The sequence below is a fragment of the Pieris napi genome, chromosome 13 (genome assembly GCF_905475465.1).
Source record: "Pieris napi chromosome 13, ilPieNapi1.2, whole genome shotgun sequence".
Classification (NCBI taxonomy): domain Eukaryota; kingdom Metazoa; phylum Arthropoda; class Insecta; order Lepidoptera; family Pieridae; genus Pieris; species Pieris napi.
Window position 1 is genome coordinate 396,733 of NC_062246.1, and position 27,965 is coordinate 424,697.

The 27,965-nt window shown below is 37.9% G+C and overlaps 3 protein-coding genes across 5 annotated transcripts in view; 1 reads left to right on the top strand and 2 right to left on the bottom strand.

The window, feature by feature from the left end:
* LOC125055187 (protein daughterless) overlaps positions 1-9,742 on the bottom strand; it is a 63,096-nt gene extending 53,354 nt beyond the window's left edge. For both annotated transcript variants that reach the window (XM_047657508.1, XM_047657507.1), the window contains exon 1: positions 9,651-9,742. In XM_047657508.1, coding sequence (XP_047513464.1) covers positions 9,651-9,732 — 82 coding nt within the window. In that variant the 5' untranslated portion in view covers positions 9,733-9,742. The remainder of the gene's footprint in view (positions 1-9,650) is intronic.
* A 260-nt stretch (positions 9,743-10,002) lies between these two features.
* LOC125055186 (ATP-dependent zinc metalloprotease YME1L) lies at positions 10,003-15,783 on the top strand. Of its 2 annotated transcripts, none has more exons than XM_047657498.1 (16): positions 10,003-10,177; positions 10,256-10,751; positions 11,227-11,373; positions 11,559-11,691; positions 11,894-11,996; positions 12,343-12,553; positions 12,701-12,801; positions 12,885-13,013; positions 13,123-13,286; positions 13,884-14,049; positions 14,212-14,294; positions 14,400-14,500; positions 14,589-14,737; positions 14,814-14,920; positions 15,122-15,284; positions 15,596-15,783. In XM_047657498.1, exons 1-15 carry the CDS (start codon positions 10,142-10,144, stop codon positions 15,282-15,284), a joined length of 2,289 nt encoding a protein of 762 aa, XP_047513454.1. In that variant the 5' UTR covers positions 10,003-10,141; the 3' UTR covers positions 15,596-15,783. The 2 variants fall into 2 exon arrangements, with proteins under 2 accessions (XP_047513454.1, XP_047513453.1); XM_047657497.1 differs by having other exon boundaries at positions 10,004-10,177; positions 10,256-10,763.
* A 291-nt stretch (positions 15,784-16,074) lies between these two features.
* Positions 16,075-27,879, bottom strand: LOC125055183. Its single transcript, XM_047657492.1, has 10 exons — positions 27,657-27,879; positions 26,575-26,716; positions 22,727-22,858; positions 22,008-22,212; positions 21,205-21,373; positions 20,963-21,111; positions 19,968-20,830; positions 18,815-19,311; positions 17,105-17,227; positions 16,075-16,204 (listed from the first exon to the last, which is right to left on the bottom strand). The coding sequence occupies exons 1-10, from the start codon at positions 27,833-27,835 to the stop codon at positions 16,090-16,092; spliced, it is 2,574 nt and encodes an 857-aa protein (XP_047513448.1). The 5' UTR covers positions 27,836-27,879; the 3' UTR covers positions 16,075-16,089.
* Between the last annotated feature and the right edge of the window lie 86 nt (positions 27,880-27,965).

Consider the following 27,965-nt stretch of genomic DNA (forward strand, 5'->3'; position numbering starts at 1 on the left):
GTTTACCATAATTGTCTTATATTTTAAAAAAGTTAGCTTGTATCATAATGTAGATATATATAGCTTTATATAGGGAGTTAGTGTTGGATGAGTGAAAGATAAGATGTATGTTAGTATCAAATTCGGTTTAGAAGGGATTACACGAGAATATAAAGGCCTAATTGAAATTGAAGCGTTTTATTATTACAATTATTTAAGTTAAATGACCAATGAAAAGTATTGGCAAGTCTTATTAAGAAGATAAGACACATTTCTATCGAGTCAAAAAATGTTTAATTGAAATAGTGTTTCCAGAGTTATTAGTTACAATATATTATAAATACGCATTGATATAATTAATGGATATCTTTTGTTACATAGTGATTAACCAACTTGAAAATATGGCGTTAATTCACAAGCACCCCATCGAAATGGCACGCGGCTTAGGGGAAGTCATGTCACCGACATTTACAAACCGAATAAATATTATGCTAAAAAGCTCTTACGATCTCGCGAAAATAATAATATTACAATATTAGTGAACTAAATGACTTCTTTATGAATAATATTTGCTAGATTCTTTAATCTAAGTAATTTGAAAAAGCCTTTCTATGGAAATTCAAGGTGAAAAATATTTTAATTAATAATTTTAAGGAAAAGTCTTAGAAATCTGCATTTGGTCTTTGCTAAAGATTTCTGTAGACGTTTCTTTCATTTATTTCGTAATCTTACAGCTAATAAAAATTATATTTAATAACAAACAATTACACAAAAAATATAGCCAAAGATGGAATACCTAATATTTAACTACAAAAAGGTTCAAGCATTTACAAAAGGGAAAAACACAATAAAAAATATTTAATACATTCAAATAAGTAATAGCTAATTTGGCTGTGTTGTGTGGCGGTGTAAGAGCTTGGCCACAGTTTCTGGCGGTGTGGTGCGCGGCGCGGCAAGAGGGGCTGCGAGAGGCGCGGTTTGCGGTGGTATGCCACAGCTCGACCGCGGCGGCATCAGCGGTGGACGTATTGAGAGAATATTAGTTAGTTTTATTAGTTTTATTTCGTCCCACAATTTTTTTATAACATGCCTATATTTATGATGTGGATGTTTTGACATCCATATTCCTGGTCTACTCAGTATTTCACTAATAAATTGTTCTGTATCCATTATTTTATATGAGCTCAATGCGCGATAAAAACAAAATTATTTGTTTTGGTCGCGCGATGCTAAATGCGTCCACCTCTGCCGCTGCGCGCGCCGCTCTGAGCTGTGGCCGCCTCGATACTCCCGAGTGTATTTGTTTCACTCGCACGCCGCGCAGACCGTCGCCGCCGCCGACGCGCGGGTAGCCACCGCGCCGCAGGTCGCACCGCAATGCGCGTCGCCGATAGCTGTGGCATACTTCATACAATTTGCTCAATTTGTTTTTGCCGCTCGCCGCTTTGCGCGACGCAAACCGCGCCGCAAATCGCACCGCAGGTGACTGTGGCCAAGGGGTAAAAGCGAGGGTATGTACGTGAAGGTGTGTATGTGGGGTGTGCTTATGATGGAGGTGATTTGCGCTATGTATATTCTTAATACTTAAGATCGCGATAGCTTAAACAAGTCAAGGCTTAAATATTGGTCGTTGTATGTCCGGGCTGCGCGATACAAAACTGAGTTTTTTGCATAGTTAGTGTTGACTATACAAAAATACTCAGTTTGACTTTCACTTATTTTTAATGGCTTCTGTGTCTCACACACGCAGCCGCTCATTCCTTGCGATGTTATATCCTTTAACGTTGAAAAAAGTGTAGCGCAAATAGGAAAATGAATTTTCTAGTGTAGCTCACTAATGAGGCCAAGGGTCACGAACGCACGATCTCAGGGTTAAGAGGTACGTACCTAGCCACTGTTTATTCTAGTAGAAAAGTCCAAAAGCCATACTAGCTTTGTGAAGAGAAGGTGAAGGGAGGTCTGGAACACATCAGAAAACAGCAAATGAAATAGCCGTTTATTCACCGCTCTTTGTAAATATTACAAAGAAGCACGTCTCGTCCAAACGGTCACAGTGAATAAAAATAATCACTGTATCGTAAAATTATCTGCGATTAATCATAGTCCTCTACGCCCCTTTGTGTCGCTGACCTATTTATAGTGCACTTAATCTAATATCATTGCTATGTGTAATTATTACTAACTGTATTCAGACACTATAGCTTGTAGGCCAAAAAAAGATTTGTAATTTAACATGTATTATGATGGAATAACGAAACAAATACAAGAAATTCATGATTTTTTCCTTTAGTAAAAGTTTGAACCTTTTCGAATTCCATTTCCATTTTTGGCTATATCTATAATATATTGTTTTTTGTTATGTATAATAATTTATGTAGCTGGGGGATTACGAAATAAATAAAAAGCATTTCTAACGAACATTAACAGCCTATATTACAACGTAATTTATATAGTGCAGAACACACTTATCTCGAATAATAAATCAATAACAATGATTTTAAAAAAAAACATCTATTTTAAAAAATCCGTACTATAAATATGGCACAGCAACCCCATCCAAATCAAATTCAATCTACAATCACAAAATATAACTTACACGCTTATATTAATCCGAATATGTCCCAAAGCGTAGCACCCCTCACTTTCGAGCGTGTACATTGCCCCATAAGTGGGACAGAGATAAATGGAAACTAGATATTCTTAGAGGTACACATTTGATCTATGTTTGCGAATTTTATATATACGAAAAATCGTACTATAATTTTTGAAACTAAAATTTCGAAAAAAAAGAAACGTTCGCTATTGAATACTGGTCAACTCCCAAGCGGTATTAGTAATATGTACTTATTTGTAGCATACAAAAGCAAACGAGCCTACGGGCCGGTCGCAGTCGTAGCCCATGGATACTCATTTTAGAGGGTGCGTTACCGGCCTTTGGGCGGAGCGGCTTTTAAACAATTGGAGGTCGCATCTCCCAGAGATAGCCTCCGGGAGTCGACGCCACAAATCGCTAGTTGTTAGCAATAGAAAATTTCTTGTGAAGCGGACCGTGGAATACTTAGTAGCCATCAAGGTGTTACGGCTGAAATTTTGAGTTAATAACTAATTCTACTACCAAAATCTATTTTTATATAAATCTTCTATGCGTGTGTTTGTAATTAAACTCCTATTAACAGCTGGACCAATTTAATAGATTTTGAAGATTTACATTTCTATTTAAATGTTTTTTTTGCTAATAATAAATTACTAATAAAGATCTTCATCAAAATTGTCCAAACAGCTTCTTTACTTATTTTTGTATTTAAGACGTGCATCTATAATAGCGTACAGAGAACTTTTATATATTAAAATTATTTCAAGTCCTGTAGGGTCACTAAATTAATGTTCAGTATAAACTATATCATCATATTTAAAACACCTTAAGAGGATAAAAATAAAAATAAACTATTTCGTAATTAGCGATTATTTCAAAGGCTTCTTAATTAAGTCGATCGCTGCGGGGGGTGACTAACTATAAACAAACGGTCCTTAAATATATATGTGAGTCATCACTTCTAAGTAATTGATTTGTAAATTATACCGGTTATACAAACGTTAACATGAAACTGTATCAGAGAACCTACCATTCGTAGTTAGAAAAACTTTTGGCTTAATGTCCAAATACTGCATTACTTTTCTTGATATTTGTACATTTAAAAATCTCTATATATATATCTCTATGTACATAAATTTCCATTCGTTTCCATACTCCTCCGAAACGGCTCGACCGATTCTTATGAAATTTTTATGCATATTCAGTAAGTCTCAGAATCGGCTCCTATCTATCTTTCAAACCCCTAAGTGATAAGGGTTGTCTACCCCAAAATTATTTTTTTTAGTGTTTAGAAATTTTATTTTGTTTTTATTTTTTATGATACAGCATACAAAAATACATACAACCCTTAATTTTCACCCCTCTATGATCAAACCCTATTCTTTATTATAGTAGATACATAGTTGTTTTTATTGATCTAAAAAAAAAATTCCTAGAAATAATATACATGGCAAAACAACTTTTGCCGGGTCAGCTAGTAAATTATATATTTCTGTTTGAAATTAATTATAAAATTAGATTCTAAAATCAATTAAACTACAATAAACATAATGACTCCACACATATGACCCGCAGTAACCTGCTTTTTATCACACGAACTTCCAAATATTTAACTAAATGCTCCGATTAATAATCAGGAATTTATTTATAGTGTATCGGGTAAAAGCCCGGATATTAATGTATATTGTTAGTATGTGGTAAGGCCGATCGCTGATCACTACGTGTCATGTTGAAAATGGTATGGTCTTGACCATTTCAAGTAACAAAATGTATATATATTTCGCTCAACACTTTTATATTCGTTGAAGTTTGCAAATGCCTTTTTATATGCTATAGTACCTATCTGTTATAACGTCCATAGTCCGGGTAATTAAACGGCAAAAATGACACTAACTTGCCTAAGGCGCCAAATGCATTTTCAATGAAAAAGTATTTAAATCTATTTATCTAGATCAGGGCCGTAGGACCTTAGGGCATTTAATTTGCCCCCCATAGTGAGACAAACATGGCGCGACTGCAAATTATTGCTAGATTAATTAAAAAGTATTTAATTATAAGCTCTAATAAATAACAAGCTACACATTTAACTTAATATTTTTAAATAAACAAATAATAATGTACCATCCGTATCTTCTCATTATTTGACGTCGCAATTAAAAGTTCGAAATTTAAATAGAGGGTCGCGATTGGTCGCCACCTCGCATACTCTCGCGCACCTGATCAAATAAAGAGTTGATGTAGGAAAAGTTATTAAACATTTTCGATAATTAGCTGATCGAATTAATTAAAAAAAAATTAAGAATAATGAAAGAGAATCGTGGAATTATTGGTTACATTACGAAGTCAACAATTTTATGAAATAGCTACATCATAGATATGATATACCTACAGAATATTTACTTTTTGCCATTTAGGGAAGAAAGTTTATTTGTTTCAGATATCAGGACGAATATATAATATATATATATATATATATATATATATATATAGCAATGTTATTACAAGTAACGATCGAATCGTCTATAAGAAGTCAAGAATTGCTTAATAAACTATCTCGGAACTTGTATATTTTCACCCAATAACTATATTATAATGAAATAATACGCGTGCTCGATCCGGCGACCCGTGAACTAGGCGCAGTAACCTCCACTATCTAATCATCGCAAGTGCTAATGTTTTGATTTATACAATTAGTGTAACGTCTAATTAAACACAATTATTGCTTGTCTATACACTTATTTAACGATGCATGACATTACGAGGTATTTTATCGCCTGGATTACGAATCACTAAAAAAGTAATACATAGTCCATTGAAATGTTACAATTTTAGGGCCAAACTGAACATTTAATAGGGGACGCAATTTTATTTATGCGACATGTAGGTCAAGACAAGCTTAAACCCAAGTTTGTTGTGTGTGGGGTTAGCGCCCGTGTCCCCCGACCGCCATCTTGGAAAAAGGGGTGAAATCACGTTATTGGCTATATCTCCTAAACTATTTATTGAACAAAAAATTTGTGAGGAAATATTTTGTGGCAAATCGCTTTGCCAACAATTATGTATTTTTATCATAAATCCAAAATTCAAAAAGTTAAGTAAAAAAGTGACAATTTTTACCATAAATAAAATTGCGTCCTCTATCAAAATATGTTCAGCCCGTGTAACTTTTCAATGGACTATAACATTTTTGGAAAATTTGGAGTTGACTCCAATAAAACTCAAAATTTAAAAACTGTAATATACTGACTACATACTATCTATTGTAATAAATCTCAATTCGTTACATTCCTAAAATCAACCTTACAACGCCCAAGGTGATGATAGATGACGATACTTCATGCCATAAGAAACATTAAATATTATCACCTAGACATTTGAAGTATTTTAAATTTTAACTAAGTATTAGAAAGCCTGATCGTATTACTAAAATAATCTGCATTGCATTACGGGGTATATCTCAGCCCTCGAACACACGATCTGAGTCCTAACCATTCATTAAGTTACGCTTGTCAACGTGTCCTATACTTTCGTAGAATCGACATTAATCATAAATCATGAAATTACCATCGAATGACTGACCTCGGCACAGTTTGCGACTTCTAGATTGTCTATATCATATTCACTGGGACAATATTTTAATGCATGGGGCCAAAAAAGCTTTTAGATACATACAAATATGATGAAATTATATAAAATAATAACAATAAAGTATTACTAGCTATTAGCAACTCGAAACCAAATCTCATTTTTAAAAATTTGAATCATTTCGGTTCAATTCCCAGTTAGAGCACAAACACGTATGGATATGGCCTCGGAGGATAAAGCAGAGACAGAACGACTTTAGAGACTCTGTCATAATTCATCTTAAATCGTGACAAACCACATATGGAAGACGAATACATGAAATATTAACTTAAATATTATTAAAGAAACGTAGTATATGTTCTAGTTAATATATATAAATCACAAAGTCGTCACGCGGTTTTGGTGTAAACAATCTGTTGCAAAAAGCACTCTGTATATAGTATGACGGGATAAAATTAGACCAAATAAGTCATAGAATGTGTCAATCCATTGTAAAGTGTATACTGAGCCAAGTTACAAGCAAGAACGATTTTTTCGTTAAAATAAATATTTCGATAAGAGAAATCTCATATTTTTAGGATAGACGGTACACACATTTACCTTTCCTTCCCAGCCTAATTTATTCCTCGTAACTAAGGTAAAGCCAAATAATCTATAAAACTTAGCACCCAACCTGTCTAAGGGGAAGTTTTTGGGCAACAGAGTGGAAGTCATACTCGTGAACGGGTACTACTTGTGGTGACTGGTCGGACTTGAATTCGTGTATGCGGTGATGTTAGTTATTTCGACTATGTATTTGTGTGTTGTTCCCACGAGAATGTAAGTAATGGTTGCAACTCCTTACATACATTGCGTAAAACAAAAAACTTGCGATTAAATAGAGTGGCGGAGAGTTTATTGCCAGTTCTTCTCTTCCGTTCCGGCAGTAAATGTTAAATAAGAAGCATTTCATAAATATTTATTTTTTGACGTTCATAAGTGTACTATGTGTTACCTATATGAATAAATGATTTTGAATTTAATTGAAGCAGACGGCTCTAGACGGACTAGTCATTATAAAGTTGAAGAATTTGATTGTTTGTTCATTTGGCTGAAGGCGCTTATCTCGGAAACCACTGGTTCGAACTGAAAAATTATTTCTGTATTTGAGAGTCATTTAGATGTTGTAAGAAAAAGGTATTTAATATCGCAAACACCAATAAGAGCGAAGCATCAATGAAAAATGTAGCGAAAACAGAAATATTTCTACTAAACTATGAGCTTTTATTGCAGCGCGAACGGTCAAGTAACGATTTTGATTTCAATAAATTTCTTGGGAGATATAAATAGTCAAATATTTTTGCATTTAAATAATGATCGAATACCACGAACGCATTTATTATGTGCACTGTTCTTACTTAATGCAGGTAAAATCGCGGTAAATAACTTGATTATTTTATTTACTTAGACCAAACGAGGTATAATTCCATATACAAAAAGCTATCAACCAGATCAAAAAACTAGTACCATGTTTATTATGATAACATTCAAGGCACAAGATTAATATGATGTTACACTTAAAGGTAACCTCATTCTTATTTCTTACTGTATGAGTTTAACCAGAGTCAAAGGGGTAACGGGTATAAAAGTACTTAATTTCAATTACTAGATGAATGGGAAAACTACACAACAACTACGGGAAAAAGATGTCAAGTACAAATTTCACAAAAAGTATATTGAATCTGAGAAATCATATCTTCCTAAACAAGACAAGCAGATCGAAGTAAATTATTGTTTTCAAAGTATTTTTTAAATCCTAACAGAATACTAGATCTGAAACAAATGTTTACACAAGTGGTATTAAACTTACAATGGAAGCAGACTTAGTCATGCATTGAACTTATTTGTTATTGTATTGTGAAACTAGTATTAAAAATAGTGTTAGAATTAAAATTTGACATTTTACAAATTTATGGACCCATTTAACTGAAATTAGCTTAACCAGATCTCATATGTAGTAGAAGGAAAATGGTTGATGATAAAAGTGCGACATAAATAATAATTTTTACTTATATATGAGATTTATTCTCTTTGTAGTCAGAGATAGACATTATTTTGTCTTCACAATGTTCCGACATTATAAGTGATAACCAATATATTTTTTGTCCCTTAAATTAAATATTGGGACAAATGATGACTATGGGGTAAGATCATATGAAATAAATACAATTTTCTTTAGCATGCAGACCACTAAGTTTTCGTAAAAACTATAATTTTGACAAATTGAACAAAGAGAAGCACCTTAAATACAAACATCAAAAATGGCTTCACAATTAAATTGGCCATACATGTTGAATAGTTTTAAACTTTGTTAGATAAAAGAAACACAAAAAAGTCTTCTGCCATATTTCTCACTGATTGGCTATATCAAAAGTGATAATTTAGAACTATGTAGTTTATTGACTTTATGCTCAGGGATAAAATCAACAATTAATGATCAATAATTCAGCTCACAACCAATAGATTCCATTGTAACAAACTAGTGGCCTTGATCTGATTATATCATATTGGATGACACTCAATGTAGAATACTAGCTAGAATAAAAAATTAAATGATATTATTTATCAAAAAAAACTCACTCAAAAAAAAATGTAGTATGAATAAATATTTTTTTACATAAATAGTTTTGCATGTCTACTTCATAAATTTTATTATTTTTTATTTATATGTTACAGTGAATATTAATACCATGCTTAAGTAAAATAAAAAAATACCTTTTTGCAATAAGTAAATTTTGTTAACAAAGCAGTCTTCACCATACCCATACATAGATCAAAATAGGTAAATATGATTTCTCACTCATATAGACTATTACATGAAAATCCGGGTATACAGATTTTAAGTTTAAGGTATATTTACGAATACCACGTTTACTCTTCGCTGGCAATGCGTAAATAAACAAAATTAAGTATAAACACGCACGTTTATCGGACAGCAAAATTGTAATTGGCTATTTTATACACCGTAAATGAACGATATTACAATTGAATCTCTATATCCATGACAATCAATATAACCTTTTGTATGAATATGGGCTAGAACTTAGACTTTCAACATTTCAACCTAATACTACTAGCGGCAGCATCCATAAAAGTATAAACGCGCTTGAAAAAAATCCTTTGCCACAAAAAAACGAAGGAAAGCACAATGGATATCCACCTTGACAATCGCTGCTATAACCAAAACATAGCCTTTATAGCCGTTTTGATGCACGTTGAAGAGATGTACAATACATTAACACATGCGTTGATTATTCCTGCGTAATAATCAACTGAGTAAAACCATTCAAAATTGTATTTATAAGCTTATTTTCTATAAAATCTGGTCGGCTCCTACACTGAATATGGCATAACACGCAAACACTGAATGAATTTCACAATGAACACTGCACTGGATCGCGAATGTTCGTTTGAGGAACGCGAGACGAGCCTTGTTTTGTAATATTTCACTCACCTTGTTGTTTATTTGCTATTTTATTAAAACAGTTTTGAAAAACTTCATATAAATGCATAGGCTCGTCATCGCTCGTCGCCATTTTGGAATTTACTGTCCAAATAAACCATAGACAAGATAAATGGCAATTAAATAATCCATTCCGTCTTACGCAGTGGAGGGTTAAAATTCTACACAATTCTTTTAATCTTGTCAATTCTTTAAATATAAAAAATGCATTTATACATATTTATATTGTATTACTTATTATATATTTTCACTCACTTGATATTGATATTTTAAAAATAATAAACAACAGTTACACAAATTGTGTTATGATCACAATATAAACTGGTAAGCTGTGGTAAATTTTCCAAATCGCGGATCGCCATGTTTTGACGATGTTTTGCAACACTTTGACGTAAGGAATTTAGAATTTACGAAAAAGTCAGCCTACAAAATTTTCGAGTGCACTTCAAGGAAAATATATATAAAATTTACATACATGTAACATGTTCTCATTGAATTCTTTAAACACTCAAAACCAGGTAAGTTTGAATAAGCTGACGAAGCATTTTTAAGGGGGCAGAGAATGTCAGATCTTCATGTAACCTTCGCTGTTTCAGATTCTTATTAGTTTTAGTCAACTATCATCGCGATATTCTGGTTTATTCAGACATAGAAAACAAAACAACTGTAAAAGCAAAGATGTGAAACAAACTGCAACATATTATGATGCAACTATTTGTCATGAGAGTTTTCAAGAGGCGCTGAAGAATTTTGATAAGAATGCCTTACGTGATTTGCGTAGTTATGATGCGAGGTCCTCGGGGCCGCTTACTAAAAGCCTATCAATCGGGAAGATAAGTTCATCCAAGAAAGTATCACATGTCTCTGGCTTTACTTTCGATCAAAATAAAAATGGATGGGCTGCTCTTACACCTACTGTTACAGTTGATTTGAGTGGAAGAAAGTTTAGCGTTTCAGATAATTTTGTAGGTTTATTATCGAGGAGTATATTAGATACCACTTTTAAATACAATATTCAAGTGAGAGGTTTTAAAACTGAGAGGAATGTACATGCAGATTTAAAAAGGAATCCAAATCTTCTTAACAGACTGCGTAAGTCTTTGGGTCAGTATGGTTTGCTTAAAATTATTTTACTCATTTTTCATTCATATATTTTAATAATTATCATAGGATTTGGTATATACATAGTAAATTTTTTAAAATAAATTTAGTAAATAGTTTTTGTCCTTATTAAGAAATTTGTCTGTAAATAGCGGCAAAAAGATTCTGGCCCTTAATTTGAGAATTGACAGTGAATGGAAATATAGTCATTTAATTTTTTAATGTTTGTAAGTGTACCTCCATTAATAAATATATGACTTTGTTACTACAAATTTACATTTGTAAGTAAACAACCACAAAAAAAAATTGCATAGATATTATATTTTTTATATTGGATTATAAAAATATATATTATTATTTAATATTTATTTATAAAAAAGAAGTGGATGTGTCTAAAAGATTTATATACTCTTTATGCAAAATAATCAAATAGATAGATAATAGAAAAAACCCCACCTTATTTCAGGCTTAAATGGAGCAGAGACAGAAAAACAGACTGCAGCCGGGCCAGAGGTTGCACCTAGACTGGAGAAACTATTAAATGAAGATACAATTCTTACACATCAGCAGAAAGATAAGATTAAGATTGCATTTGCTGAAGGCTACTTAGCTGGTAATATTGTAATTTAATTTTATGGTGATTGTTATATTATAATATATTTAAATATGAGTGTGTACAAGAAAAACATAAACCCTATAAAAATCTGATGTCCCTAATTCAATGCTAAGTTAATGTATAATTAAGAGGGAACCTTCAGAGCCTTTTCATAATATTTTATCTTTATTTGGTAAATTCAGGATCACATCCAGAAAATGCACGTGGAACAAAGGCATCGAAGTACCTGAAGTTAGTGCAGCAGCTACTCACAATAGTTCTATTTCTCGCCATTTTTGTCAGCCTTATGGCTTCTGTCAGTGGCACTGTCTTCCGGTAGGTATTTTTTGCCAGCATACTGAATATTATTATTTGATAATAGGCTATTTGACCATATAAAAAATAAATTATTATTGAGAGTATTCCATACAACATTATATGGCTTTCCCAAGTGTTAAAGAATAAAATCCTAAGTATCCACAATGCTAAGTATTTGTTAATTAAAACATTGATTAAATAATATTATTTTACTTTTCAGTATTCAATTGGGAAACCAAGTGGAGGTAGATCCAGAAGACATCTCTGTTACTTTTGATGATGTGAAGGGGGCTGATGAAGCTAAACAAGAGTTGAAGGATGTTGTGAGTAACATTTTTTTGTTTACTAGCTTAATTGCCTAAAAATCAAACCTAAGCTATTTTAGGCACTCGTGTCAACACAAATTATGACTCGTGTGTATTGAGAGGTTGGATTTCTAAGGTAACACTCTTGAAGAATGAAAGGCTACGGTCTAGATAAGTGTACATTTTAAATTTAATAATTATATGAAATCTATGAAATATTTTACACATATTTTTAATGGCAGGATATTGTATGGGGTAACTTTAATAACCTGAGGTTGGATTATGGAATCTAGGATCAATTATAAATTTATGGTAATACCATTTAAGACCAGAACTTTTAAGCAACTTAATTAATCAATTTCAGGTGGAATTCCTTAAATCTCCTGAGAAGTTCTCATCTTTGGGTGGTAAATTGCCTAAAGGGGTGTTGCTAGTGGGACCTCCGGGTACCGGTAAGACACTCTTAGCTCGGGCGGTGGCCGGCGAGGCGAGGGTGCCCTTCTTCCACGCTGCCGGGCCAGAGTTTGATGAAATCCTTGTGGGGCAAGGGGCGAGACGAGTCAGAGATCTCTTTAGTGAGTCTCATTGAATCTTATGAAGGATGGTTTTTATGTTAAACTATAAAGCAATATCAAAATAATAAGCAAATTAATTTTTTTTTCGAATTCCATAAAAAACCTAATGTATTATCTACCTGTTGAGAAGAACCCGTTATTGTGCAGAAGCGGCGAAGGAGCGGGCGCCGTGCGTCATATTCATTGACGAGATCGACTCCGTCGGAGCCAAGAGGACCAACAGTGTGCTGCACCCTTACGCTAACCAGGTAAAACAATATTTCAAAAATAATACAGATTACCTAATTATAAAAATTTAAATAATAAATAATTCCTTAAATTAAATTGACAGACCATAAATCAGCTGCTCTCGGAGATGGACGGTTTCCACCAGAACGAAGGAGTGATAGTACTGGGAGCCACCAACAGGAGGGATGACCTCGACCAGGCCCTGCTTAGACCTGGAAGATTTGATGTCGAGGTCTGTTTAGCACTCGAAATACATACAGACGCATAAATAATTAATTCTTAATTATATTTGGTAAATTAATTTAAGGATGCTTTGATGAGACAGAAATTTTGGTCGATAGGTGTCAGTCCCGACGCCGGACTACGGGGGTCGCCTGGAGATCCTCCGCATGTACGTGTCGAGGATCGCCGCTGCGCCGGAGATGAACGTGGAGTCCCTGGCCCGGAGCACCACCGGCTTCACGGGGGCCGACCTGGAGAGCATGGTCAACCAGGCCGCACTCAAGTTAGTACTTTACAAATTTTATGCTTCGGAACTAATTTCTTCAAGGAATTCAAAGACGTCTTTGAAATCTAATTTGTTAGAAGTGATAGTAAAGTATTCTTGACATAAATGTTTTTACATTTATGAGGGACCTTTCAAGTATTACGTAAGCAGATTTACTGCAATAGATCCCCCCTCCCCTCCTCTTGTCTGCACAAATAAGAAAAGCCCTCAAAAATAATAGTACATAAACGTATTCATTATTTGATGGAATCCTCGAAAATGCATTTCGTTTATATTTATATCAGTATAGACAATGTGTGGGTAATATGTGTCAATAATTACTGTTGACGTAATCACCAAATAAGAAAATCAAAGAAACCCAATTAGTGCTTACGTAATACTTGAACGACCCCAGAAATATTTAATATTGTCTTATTTTATATAAATAAAAATATACTACTACGCCGATATAGTGGTATCCAACTCCAACAATTAACTTTTTTTGTATCCATCCACGACCCAAAAATTCAATGGTCAGGCACAGAAGGCTGTTTACCTGCTTGCCTATTAAAAATGATCGGCGAATTATCACATGAAATATTATATAAATTGCAGGGCAGCAATCGACGGAGCCAAGACAGTGACGATGTCCTACCTGGAGGAAGCTCGCGACAAGGTCCTGATGGGTCCAGCCCGAAGGAGCCGTCTGCCCGACGACGAAGCCAACGCCATCACCGCCTGCCACGAAGGAGGACACGCCTTGGTCGCTCACTACACCAAGGTATACGCTTATCGATCAGCCTGTAGAGGGGCACGTTGGGGCACATTTTTCTTTTTCAAGTATAGTCAAGTAGCTGCTCAAAATTGCCCCGTCTGACGATTAAGCCGTGGGGTGTACCTGTTTATAAACAAAATAATAATAAATAATTTCTGCCATTCCCAGGATTCTCACCCACTTCACAAGGTGACCATAATCCCTCGCGGCCCTTCACTCGGCCACACCGCCTACATCCCCGCCAAGGAGAGGTCAGTTGTCCAAAATTATTTAAATATTTTGAGTTTCTAATTATGTATTAATAAATGAATCTCAATAAAACGCTGGACATTTATTTTGTCATGTCGATATTGCAGATACCACGTGACAAAGCAGCAGCTGCTGGCCATGATGGACACCATGATGGGGGGCAGAGCGGCCGAGGAACTCGTCTATGGACCCGAAAAGATCACATCCGGTACTCTTTTATTATACTAATAGCTAAAAATTAAACAAAAGTGAAATTAGGAATTTTTTATTAATCGGTCTCAAAATGTCAATTTCAGGTGCGTCTTCCGATCTGAAGCAGGCGACGTCGATCGCCATACACATGGTCCGCGAGTGGGGCATGAGCGACAAGGTGGGGCTCCGCAGCATGGAGGCCCCCAAGGGAGCCTTCCAGCAGGAGCAGCTCGGCCCGCAGACCAACGAAATGGTGGATCCGCTTTCTTTGACGTTTTAACATCTGTGAACTCTAATAAAGATTACACTTAACTGAAATCGATGTCTAGGTGGACTCGGAGATCAAGAAGATCCTGTCGGAGAGCTACGAGCGCGCGAAGGCCATTCTGCGGGCCCACGCCAAGGAGCACAAGGCTCTGTCCGAGGCTTTGCTCAAGTGAGTGTGCCGTTTATTTGAGATATATCCTTTGCAAATGAGTGTATCAAAATCATATTTATAATATTTAGTTATAAAGATATAGTATGTAGAAGAGTGGGGAATTATAAGTATTTAAAGTATTTATTTTATAGTATTTGAATAACTATAATAAGTGAGAAGCATCTTTTAACATAAGAATTAAAAAACTGCTTCTGCCAGATACGAGACCTTGGACGCAGACGATATCAAAGCCATAATGAACGGAGAGAAGACCAAGATGGAAAAGCAGAAGAGCAAAGAGTCCAGCGGAACCCCCGCGGCCCAGACCCCTCCGGCCCCCGTCCCCTCTGGAACCCTACTCGGACAGCCGGCAGCCGCTTAGGTATTCATTTATATTAAGAAAAAGACACGGTTTTATTAAATTAGCCAAAAGATGGCGCCACGGCTGGACAAATAGACTTAAGAATTTTTCTTGTATTCACTTGTTTAGAGTTTAGACTATACAAAAAAGTTATAATGAGGTAGTCGAAAGTTCTTGGCTCAACTTGTTCTAAATAAATTTAAAATATATTTCTTTATATTAACAAAAGTTTTGAGAAATACTTTTTGTTCGTCTTCACAAAGCTGTGGCAAACCCTTATTGCAAAATTTAGAATAATATTTTCGTCTTATCAATATAAACACTCGTTTCAGATAAGGTCGATTAGCCTTTAGTGACCCGCAGATGGAACGATCTGTACAAACAAATATATGGAGTGTCTCTGAAAATTTTGCAGGAGTTAATATTTAATAAAAATAAGTATAACATCATAACGCTGTTTCTTTTGTAGTTAGTAAGGAGATTGTTAAATATAACTTGAATTAAATAATAATTACGTTAAGGGAATTTTTATTTATATTTTTTCAATAAAACTATCCCTCTTAGTTATTTCGTATAGGATTTTTCTATCACTTTCATTTTGGGTATACTCGAGTCCAATGTGCGTCGAACCGATCGGCAAGTTTTTTAAAAACTTAAAACACTCCACACACCATACGCATACAGGTTAGTAAATTATTATAGCTGATTTAGTTTTAAAAAGCCTTCTTTAAAATTAAATCTTAGCTCATGTTGGCATATATAACTAACCGAGATCGAGTGAGGAAAGGAGACGTTGAAAGAAAAGAAAAAATAGAAAAAGTTGGAATTATATTGTATAAGTCTGTTTGGGAGTGGTGCCCAGCGCGGTGTTGGCGACGTGGGGCAAACGCGAAGCAGCTCGATACACGTGTTCCAACTGGACGGGGATTCGGGACGACGACCTGTTCAAAAACAAATAGTATTCAAACTAATACTTTTAAGTACAGTGTAAACTCTTTATAACATTATTGGTTATAACGAAAAGCTCTCTCTAACAATAGTATGTTATTGTTAATTGTATTAACACGTGTGCCATTATTGTTAGATTACATTGACTGTAGGAAATTTCGGCCTCAGTTACTAAACGGACCATCGTCACCTATCGTGTATTATCAGTCGTAAACAAACTTTGAAACTGTCATGGTGGCTGTACACACTCGGCGAGAGCCTCTCGCCGAGAGTCTCGACCGAGAGGACCGAGAGAAGAGCGCAGCCTGTACACACTCGTTACGTTAATTGTATTTAAAACACTGTTAATAATGGACGTGGCAACCGCTGCTGCTGTTTGTCTTTGTGCATTGAGTTATTATAATTTTCTTCACGTTAACCATTTAAAAAAATACGAAGCCATGGCGAAGAAGAAGATGGTCACTATACACCGCAACAGAATTTGGTAATTAGGATCATAAAGTTTTAATATTATCCAAATTTTAATGATTGAACGAGTGTGTACAGGTCGCTCTCGTTTTACTCGCGAGACCCTTTGACTCGTGCGCAAAAAACCGACAGGCGACCGAGAGAGGCGAGACCAACTGCGAGGAAGCGAGGCGAGACGAGAGCTCTACTGTACACTCTCGCACTCGGCCTGTCTCGGGGTGTCTCGACGAGTGTGTACAGCCACCATTAAGATGGCCAGGCAAAGAAAAGCGTTGTGTTTAGAATAATTTACCAATTGATAGTAATAAAATTAGAAATTATTGTAATTGGTTAAATTTTTTTTTCTATTCACCTTTAAATTCGTTACAAAGACTTTACACTGTATATGCATATTGTAAATGAAATGTATAGAAAAAGCCACTCACCCGCTCCAAGTGGGAGGTGGATGATGTGAGGATGCGCCTTCCATCAGTTTCACAGCCAGAGAATCCCGCACCAACTGGTCTGCGAAGCTGCGCATCGCTGATAACATCACGGCGTGGACGGCACTACGGAGACGATGTATTAAATTAATAAAAATCAGAAATATATGTGAGACATCGCGATTGAGATATAACTATGTCGATGTGTCAACAGATATGTGGTGGAAATCATTATTTTAATTTTGTGTAGTTTTAAAGTTCTCTCCAAAATTTTACTCGACTTGCAAAGAGACTAGACTACATGCACAGGCTGCCCTTCGTACTCTGGGGGGCAGTGTCTGCGCTGTATCTACCAACTTAAACATCGGCCAGTTATGTATAGATCTTGGGTAAACTTTACACTCGGCGTGGACTTCACAAATGTTGTGAGCTCTATTCCAACATCCACGCTGTACTATTTAAAAACTGCGACTCAGATATCCTAATCGGCTGATACTTTCTACCTCTCCTACCCGGGATACAAGTTTGAACTTTCATTTGGGCCGCGGGCGGAAGTTTGGTATACGTCAGTGAGTTGCGTGTCTGTTCTGGTCGCCTCGGGACGCTTGAAGGAACGCTTAAAAGAATAGCTATAACCTCCTTATTCTCCAAAATAATGGAAACCATTATTAAGGGCCAGCTCCCGGTGCATCTAGAAGGCCACCCGCTGATTAGCGATTGTCAGGTGGTAAATTACGCATAGATGGGCAAACGCAATTGAGTCCGCTGGGAGCGGGAGGCGCTGGCGGTAAATTTGGACATAGAAGAAGCCTTTGATCGGATGTGACACGGAGCACTTATTTTGGATTCCCCAAAAAAAATTGTAAACAGATTTCCAGCTTTATCGCTGATCGGAGCATCAAGGTCATCGATGGAACATGTCCACCGGGAACGCTGGGGTCCCAAGGCTGTGTCTATCTCCGTCCCTGTTTCTTCTGCATATCAATGTTGTTGCAACCTAACAACATTCATTGCTGTGCGGAAGATAGCACTGGGGATACTCTTTACACAGGCCGTGCAGGTATTTCTCGGGCAGTTGTCTTTCAGTACCGGAACAAACAAAGTAGGAGCTAGACCGATTCGAATCGTCGACGACCAGTCACTTTCCGAGCGGCTTGATCCCTTGGTGTTGCAGAGATATGGGGTCTCCCCGCATCTTTCACCGCATTTTCCGTGTCGCAGGAGTTGTTGGGATATACGCGCAGCTGAGTTTCATCATCGGACGACAAGGCAGAATACAAAATCCTACCCTTATTACCTCGACGTCCGCACGCACAACCAATTATGAGTCTAATTGCGGAGAAAGGAGTCCTACTACCCTAACCCTACCCTACCTCGACGTCCGTCGTTTCAGAACTGAGAGCTTTTTAAGGCATTTTTTCCGCGCACCACCACCACTACGTACTAATTTCTAAAAGGCCGGCAACGCACGTGCGAGCCTTCTGGCAGTATCCATGGGCGGCTACCACATTGAGTGGGCCTCCTGCCCGTTTTCCCCCTGTACTATAGATTTTTTTTATAGTTCAGAGGTACAGTATTTTTTTTAGTCAGATAGACAAGTATTTTGATAAGATTTCATATACGATTTTTTTTTCTAAATCAGTACCGATTTTTGTATTTTCTGCTCTATCGTAATAATTTGACTGAATACATTTTTTAACATAATTTCCTCACCTATATGAATACCCATTCCCCACATCTTCATTCCTTAACTCTATTCCAATGTCCGCACACATCCGTTCAATGTATAGAAACCTAAGTCTGTCGTCACTGTCCACCGGTAATGCACTTAAGCTCACTTCAGTTTCACTAACACTTCTCACTTTCACTTTCTTGTCACTTAGAACATCTATTTCTTCATCGCTATCCGACACCACTACGTCATCTGACACTTTGTAACTGTCGACGTCGAACTTCGACAGCGACGTGACGTCACAGGCAGACGGGAACATCTCTTTGATGTTGGATTCCAGTTTCCTATTATTTTCAATGTCGTTCCACGAGCACCAGTCGTCCGTCGGTCTGTCTCGGGGTGAATGCATGTTTTCCAATCGTATCGGATAGTAGCCGTGGAGTCTGGCGAAGATGAGTATTTGTTTCGTCCGCCATATCGACTCCGTGTCTGGGTAGTGGGCCATTAGCAATTTGTTGATCAGCTTCGCTCTGGACCACTGAAAATGTATTTATTTTATTGATTTATTTTAAAAAGGCACACTAACTAAACACTTACAGAGAAACACAATAAATGCACTTGCGTCAATGACAAGCGTGCAAAACATGTAAAGAGAAGCATTACAATAATAAAAGAGAAAATAAATAATACAATAAAAATAAACTAGAAACAGACAGAAATTGAGCAGTGCTGGACTCCCCCCCAACCCCGGCTGTGCATCAATAGACTTTCTTTCTTTCAACATTCGCTCGAACGGTGAAGGAAAAAATCGTGAGGAAGCCGACTTGCCAGTCGACGGCGTGTATTAAGGCCGATTTACATTATCATTAGTGTTTAGGAGAGTGCTTTAGGATAGTACTTTAGTTGAAACATGTAAACGCTACTTGCTTTAGTAAACGCTACGCTAAAGAACTTGCCTTTTAAGTTGTACTAAAGCACTCTCCTAAACACTAAGATAATGTAAATCGGCCTTCAGGCACAGAAGGCTGATCACCTACTTGCCTATTAGATTAAAAAAAACATTCTTTCACGCTAAACCAATATGAGTAATCAACCGACTCCAAAGCTCAACTCCCGTTTCTATGATATAAATTACGACATACGAGCTCAGTTTTGCATTCAAAGTATTTTTGTTGAAATTGAGGAAATGATTACCTCGATATTCCTTCGTTTCGCAAAATCCAACTTCCAATACCGTTCACTGTTCTCCACGACGAACGGAAAACACTTAACGAAATCATTATTCTTGACCTCACCGCTAATGAGCGGTATCTTCTTCAACAAATAACTGACGGTTTGTCGGACGTTCCGGAACTTCGGAATGACTTTTTTGAAGTCATCCAGGAGAGTGTCCCTTTTGCGGTTGTAGAAGTTGTATCCCAAGTAGCAGTGATCGTTCTCTATGTGACTCGGGAGACTCTCTATCTTCTGTAGATTCTTCACCTCGGGCTTCAGGAGCGACACGCCTCTCCTGACCTTTTTGAGCCCGTTGCTTTTGATCGGGCTGATTTTCGCCGTTTGGACGTTTCCTTTCGAATTAAACACGATTTCCTGTACTTTGGTCAAGTCGAGCTCTCTATCCATTTCCAGATAGTAAATTTTGCCCGTCTTCGGATCCATGTACTTCATGATTCTCTTCTTCCGCGCTCGCTTCACGTCGATCGGTAAGCTGGACTCGTCGAGCGTTTCTTTGGTCACTTCTTTCCTCGTCGGTGAAGATTCCTGAGAATCTTCTTTTTTGATGTCCTTAATAATCATCTCGTCCACGCTGACGGCGGTCGGTTTCTCGAAAAAGTCTAGCCAGTTGTCATTTTCATTCTGCTCAAACTCTGGGGGCTCCTCTTTTATCTCTGTACATTGGCCGGTGTCTTGGCTCTCCGCCTGCGTATCTGTTTCTGTATTCGCTTGTGTGTCTGTGTGGTTATCTGTTTTAGGTAAATGTGTGTCGTCGTCTTTGTATTCAAACTTAATCATATCAGGGGTGCTGTAGAGCCAGACGTCGACGACAGTTTCGGCTCCTGAAAATATTAAAGAAAACTTTTAGTACAAATATTAATTTAATATTAAATTAATATAATCTCTGGAATTCCTAGCATATTTTGTATAATTTCTTAAAGCAATCTAAAGACAGGAAAGAATTCTGATCTCACCCAATGTCTGCAATCCGGTGTACTGACGATCCAATTTAATGTTGTGTGTGACTGTGGTGGGACGATTCATCTCTGGATGAGGGAAATGCAAATCCAGCTTCACGGGGAACTCGCCCCACCCACGACGCGATATGTGGAAGGGAGGTTTCCTGAAATCCACACAAATTATAAAAGAATCTTCCAGAGGTCACAAATCCAACTTTTGCAATGAAGTCAGTTAAAAAACGTGGATGTTGACTTACCGTAAGGTAACAATATGGTGAGGTGCATAGGAATGGTGAAGCCTGGCCGTGAGTTCCGTCAGTATGGAGCTCAAGTCGGGCCGGTTTGGGGGACCGCGGACGTACAGAAGCCACTTGTGGGTCGACTTGTCCATGCGAGATGCCGGGGGGGCATATTTTGATGTGTTGCCTTAAAAAGTTACAATTTTATTGCTTTTTTATTTTTTTTACATTTATGTTTACGAAAATTGTCAAACACATATTTTACAAAAGATAGATTGTAACATATACTGTAAATGTAGTATGCATATGGTAAACTTCAATAAATAAATTATGAATAAGTAATAAAACACCCAAATAGCAGTAAGGGGTTTAACTTTGGTGCATAAAAAATATATATATTATACAGTAGTATATATCTTTATATTTAACATTGAGGCTTTGGTGTGAAGTAAAGTACAAAGTACAGCATAACTATAATGTGTTTAAAAGATATTTAAATAAATAAAAAAAAGAAATAATAAAATAATTTCCTTTTTAAGTTCGCATTTTAACATTCGTTCGATCGTTGAAGGAAAACATCGTGAGGAAACCGGCTTGACTTAGAATCAAAAAGTCGACGGCGTGCGTCAGGCACAGGAGGGTGATCACCTGCTTGTCTATTAACAAATGATCATGAAACGGATACAGAAATCTGAGGCCCAGACCTAAAAAGGTAGTAGCGCCACTGATTTTTTTTTTTCTTTCTATTTACACAATATGTCATAACCCTTATCCGTGATTTAGTTAGCTGGCTTAGGATTTTTCCTGGACAAAATACTCACCAATAATAATTCTATAACGATGTTTCATCTTATTCCTAGTGGCTTCGTGAAGAGTGACTACATTTTCTACTTTAGGCTCAATATGGCGAGGTATCTTCTTGGGTTTAGTGGTCGAAGGCTCGGCGATCGGTGGCTCTTGGCCCTCAGGTCTCAGGGACTTTGTAGAGTCAGCGGATATGGTATAATTACGGGTTTGGACCATTGCCTGTCAAATGTTAAATGTCAATTTTAGCTACATAAAATAGATACACATTGAGACAAATATGAGAAACATGCAAGCTATAATGTTCGTGTCATGTCAAAATATAATGTAGTCAAGTAGACAACTTATTGTAAATTTATAAACATCAAAAATATACCATATTAATATATAAAAAAAACTTATGGAACTTTTAAAATGTAAAATAAGGTCTCATATTCAAGGGATTCAATAAAAACATAACAAAAGAAAATTATATTTATGGAAAAAACAAGCTTGAGTTATATGTCACAAAAAAGTAGTTAGTAATTAAAGGTATTAATGCTTCTATTGTTGCTAGATTTTTTCCTAAACAGTAACAAAATCAAATAGTAATATGAAAATGGCAAGTTTTTTTTTAATTTTAGGTTTTATGAATATTTTTTCATTTTACACACAAGTGATGCATGTAAAAACAGATATAGCTGTTAAATGGTTATATATCTTGCTTTGCCACATATATTTTGTCATATTTACTTACAGAATAATCTTTTCTGGAATTTCTGGGCCCTCTGAACTTGAAAATTTCATCCAGATCAGCGGTTTTCTTTCCCAAAAGTTTTCTTAAAGACGGATGCAACCTTCTCTGACTATCGCGCAATAGATGCGCCACCTCAAATGATACCAAATAGATTAAACAACTTGCCTAAGGACTACTAAAGTATTTTTTTTTTTTTTTTTTTTTTTTTTTTTATGTAATAGGAGGCAAACGGGCAGGAGGCTCACCTGATGTTAAGTGATACCTCCGCCCATGGACACTCACAATGCCAGAAGGCTCGCAAGTGCGTTGCCGGCCTTTCAAGAATTGGTACGCTCTTTTCTTGAAGGACCCTAAGTCGAATTGGTTCGGAAATACTTCTGTGGGCAGCTGGTTCCACATAGTGGTGGTGCGCGGCAAAAACTGCCTTAGAAAACGCTCTGTTGTGGAACGACGGACGTCGAGGTGATACGGATGGTATTTTGTATTTTGCCTTGACGTCCGATGATGAAACTCAGCTGCAGGTATTAGACCGAACAACTCCTCTGAACACTCTCCATGGTAAATGCGGTAGAAGATGCAGAGAGATCCTACATCTCTACGCAACGCCAAGGGATCAAGCCGCACGGAAAGTGACTGGTCGTCGACGATTCGAACCGCTCTTCGTTGAATACGGTCAAGTGGAAGGAGCTGGTACTGGGGAGCTCCCGCCCAGAGGTGAGAGCAGTACTCCATGTGGGGCCGAATTTGCGCTTTATATAGTTGCAAGCGGTGGCCCGGAGTGAAGTACCGTCTCGCCTTGCTGAGCACACCAAGCTTTTTGGAGGCTAATTTAGCCTTTCCTTCCAGATGACCGCGAAACTGAACGTTATTCGATATGTCAACGCCCAGTATTCCGATGCTAGCTGAGGCTTTAAGGAGAGTGTCTTCGAAGAGGGGAGTAGCGACAAAGGGAGTTTTTTTAGCGGAAAACGCGCATACTTGTGTCTTCTTGGGGTTAAATTGGACTAGATTTAGTCTACCCCAGTCCGAGACTCCACGTAGAAGAGTTTCGACTTCAGACACAAGTTTGTTCCGGTACTCATCGACAACAGCCCGAGAAATACCTGCCCGGCCAGTGTAAAAAGTATCCCCAGTGCTGTCGTCCGCATAGCAATGAATGTTGCTAAGCTGCAACATATCATTGATATGCAGAATAAACAGGGTCGGGGATAGGACACAGCCTTGTGGGACACCAGCATTCACAGGTTTCAGGTCGGAGCATGCTCCGTCGATGACGACTTTGATGCTTCGATCAGCGAGAAAGCTGGAAATCCAGTTGCATAATTTCTCAGGGAGCCCATAGGCTGGAAGCTTCGAGAGCAATGCTCTGTGCCACACCCGATCGAAGGCTTTCGCTATGTCCAAACTTACCGCCAGCGCTTCCCCCTTGGACTCAATTGCCTCTGCCCACCTATGTGTAAGGTATACAAGGAGGTCACCAGCCGAGCGACCACGACGAAAGCCGTACTGGGAATCGCTAATCAGCTGGTGGCCCTCTAGATACCTCAAGAGCTGGCTGTTAATAATGGTTTCCATTATTTTGGAGAACAAGGAGGTTATAGCTATTGGGCGATAGTTGGACGGATCAGAGCGATCGCCTTTTTTAGGGATCGGATGTACCGAAGCGATCTTCCAGCACTTCGGAACAGTGCCGAGCGTGTAAAGGTACCGGAAAAGGCGCGTTAGGACCGGAGCCAACTCAGGAGCACAAGTACGCAGCACAATTGGGGGAATGCCATCAGGCCCGCTCGACTTATGGATGTCCAAGGAAGACAAAGCTTTACGGATAGCACGTTGCCGGAATATAACTTCGGGCATCGTAGTATCACACCGCAATAGTGTCGGTGGTTCCTTCCCTTGATCATCCAAAGCGGAGTTCGACGCAAAGAGACAGCCTAGAAGATCGGCCTTCTCTTTCGCGGTATGGGCCAGTGAGTCATCCTCCCTATGCAATGGTGGAATTGAGGGCTGACAGAAATTCCCTTGGACAGCTTTGGCAAGAGACCAGAAGGCTCGAGTTCCCGAAGGGAGGTGGGCCAACTTCTCACCAAATCTGGCAATGTGCTCTGACTTTGCTTTAGCGATTTCCCGCTTGAAGGACCTGGAGGCTGAATTGTATGCTTTTTTACGTTCGCCGATAGTCACATCACAGGATGTCACCGCTTCTGCCCAGGCTTTGAAGCATTCATGCTTACGGCGCAAAGCCGCTTTGCAAGAACGCCTAAACCAAGGCTGGGACTTGCCACCGACCGGCACCGCAGAAAATGGAATAAAAAGATCCATACCCTGCAGGACCACCTCGGCGACAGAGTCAGCGACGGCATCTGGAGTACTCGACGAAAAGCAAATGGGCCCCCAAGGGTAGGACGCAAAAAAAGACCGCATCCCATCCCAATCTGCTGACTTATAGTGCCACACGCGGCGACAGCCCGCGAAGCTAGGCCGTAGAGGGCGCGTGAACGGCACAATGCTCCGGACCACACAATGATCTGATGAACCCAATGGCGGTTCAACAGAGACTTGGTAGTTCTCCGGATGTGAAGTCAGCAGAAGGTCCAACAAAGAGGGTTTATGACCATCCACATCTGGTATTCGCGTAATCGCAGGGACCATTTGTGTCAGGTCGTAGGCTAAAGCAAAGTCGTGAAAGGATCTTCCCGCGTGATCGGTAGTTTCAGAGCCGAGCCAATCGGCATGGTGGGCGTTAAAATCGCCAAGTATCACGATTTCAGCGGTAGGAACCCTTTCGAGCAGGGAATCTGTAGCCATTTGGATGTGCTCAATGAGTCGGTCAGTTTCGGTATTTCCGCTATGGGACCTATACAGGCATGCGTAGAATCGCGGATGGTCATCGCAGTCTACGCGCAGCCAGAGGTTAGATAGGTCCCTTCCTTCAAGCGTCCCGAGGCGACGAGAACAGATATCCTCTCTGACGTACACGCAAACTCCAGCCCGCGGCACAAATGAATGTTCCAATTTGTACCCCGAGTAGGAGAGGTAGGAAGTATCAGCCGGGGAGGAAATCTGAGTCTCGGTAAGAAAGAGCAAGGCCGGCTTCGCAGTCTCTAAATGGTGGTGGACAGCGTTGATGTTGGAATTGAGCCCCCTAACATTTGTGAAGTCCACGGCGAGTGTGGACGGGGGTGCCTTTGTTAAATTGCTCCGTTTGCCCCGAGAACGATTACTATTGTTTTTATCGAGCGCAGAATTGCCCCCCCCAGAATACGAAGGGCAGCCTGTGCGTCCACCACCGGGTGCTGTGTGTCCCGGTGTTGGACGCCCAGAGGGGGATTCTCCACCGCGAGCGCGTGTGGTACCCCCCTGGGGTAGTTTCTGTTTTTTCTGCACCTTCATATTTCTTGTAGGGGGGGGGGGGGGGAGGGGGATGGGCTCCGGGAGTCTCTCTCACCGCACGAAACGCGAGTACAATAGGGCGAACCTATTGCATCACTTCACGCCGGTTTTTTGAGAGACAGTGGTACTGCCCCGGTCGTGCCTGCCCATTTGGCTGAAGCCCGAAGGCAACAGCATGGCACTCCCACTAGGAAGGGGTTGACTGATTGCGCTGATGAAATAACCTCTGTCACAGGTTATTTCACCAGTGGGCGATGGGGTCGTCACATCCCGACGCCAAAATTAATTATGACAATAGTTTTTAATTGTAGGTATTACAATGGTTTTGAAGCGCTCAAGACTGTCGATGATACTGGACTTAAAATTCTGTGCTTGGATAGACAGCTTCTGTAAACTCCATTTCTACTTTAGAATTATGCTTTATAGAAAAATTATATTAAGGTATTGCAGGTTACCTCTGATTTGGCTCTAGGTTCTGTCTGTGCTGCAATGTCATCTGCAATATGGCTGTATGACAGTTGCAACTTCTGTTCTTTGTAGTAATTATTCACCAGAGTATATCTCAGTTGATGTAAGTAGCGGCGGGCTGTTGACATTCTGTAACATATAATCCATGTCACTATAATTCTTTACTACTTGATAAACGTTCATGTGTTTTGTAAGTTGTAATAATTATTGATGGTTAACATTCAAACCAAAGTTCTGTAAGGCCTTAACTTTTATGGCACCCACGACAATATCTTTTAAATGTTTTACTTCTTAAACTCAAAAACAAATGTATGCTATAAATATGATATGAGCCTAATAAGTTTAACTTTTAGATAAAACTTATGCCAATATGTGATATATACAGTGATGACAGTTTTTTTATTGGACAGAGGGCAAAGGTCCCTTAGATTTAAGTGGTACTCATGGACACCTGCAACTCAAAGCGGCTTGGAATTACATTGTTTAATACACAAAAAATATCTCTTTATGTCAATGATAAAGAAAACATAATATTTCATGCACTTTTCACTTTGGTCCTATATTTTTGCTTTTCTGTTTAATTTATATTAATGAAGATATAATAATAAATAAATGAAAAAAACATAATAATAACTATTCTAAGTATAATTCAGAATCAGACTCAAACTTTTATTTACATGTTTTATATTAATGTCCTAAAATTAGTTTCATGTTATAACTTTGTGAGATAAAAATTAAGGGATATAATTATTCAATTAAGTTATTACATTATTGAAAACGATTCATTAATCAATATTAATTTTCATCACTAGAGGTTCTTCGTATTATAGGAGTAAATGTTTAAAAGTTTTGGCTATTAGAACACTATTACATAGTGTTTTCTCCTCTGTAAAAGAAACTGAAAGCATTCTTGTTCTTATTTCTTTAATATTAAACAATCATGCTGGATTCAATAACAAAAATAATCTTTATGCATGCAACTCACGTGAAGATCAGCCAAACGATTCATGATAAAAATATTATTGCAATGTTCATCAATTTTAGTAGATAAATTTAAGTTAAGGCTAACCTTTGATCAATAAGAGTAACTTCGTTTTCCCTCTCTTGCACTTCGTTAGTAAACTCCCGCTGTACAATTTGACAAATTTTACTGATTCTCTCTTCTTCGGTAAACATCGGCGGTTCTTCTTTAACACAAACCGGTGCTTCCGGATAGTCAGGATCATGATATTCTTGCTTTTCGTCCATTTTTACTATTCACAGCATTGAAGGACCAAGTTAAAATAAGTTATAACTTATAAGTTAAAACACAACGCCCAATAGATATACCCAAATACGACACACTCATAAAAACCACGTTTAATACAGTCTATTTATG

What these genes read in the sequence shown, in the direction of transcription:
- LOC125055183 (XM_047657492.1), bottom strand. Translation starts at nt 27,835, where the DNA reads ATGGACGAAAAGCAAGAATATCATGATCCTGACTATCCGGAAGCACCG. An exon ending in AACCTAGAGCCAAATCAGAG is followed by an intron (nt 22,859 to 26,574) that starts GTAACCTGCAAT and finishes GTATCATTTGAG; the next exon opens with GTGGCGCATCTATTGCGCGA. An exon ending in TCGTTATAGAATTATTATTG is followed by an intron (nt 21,374 to 22,007) that starts GTGAGTATTTTG and finishes TAACTTTTTAAG; the next exon opens with GCAACACATCAAAATATGCC.
- LOC125055186 (XM_047657497.1), top strand. Translation starts at nt 10,142, where the DNA reads ATGTTCTCATTGAATTCTTTAAACACTCAAAACCAG. An exon ending in GTCAACCAGGCCGCACTCAA is followed by an intron (nt 13,287 to 13,883) that starts GTTAGTACTTTA and finishes TATAAATTGCAG; the next exon opens with GGCAGCAATCGACGGAGCCA. An exon ending in TGGTCGCTCACTACACCAAG is followed by an intron (nt 14,050 to 14,211) that starts GTATACGCTTAT and finishes TGCCATTCCCAG; the next exon opens with GATTCTCACCCACTTCACAA.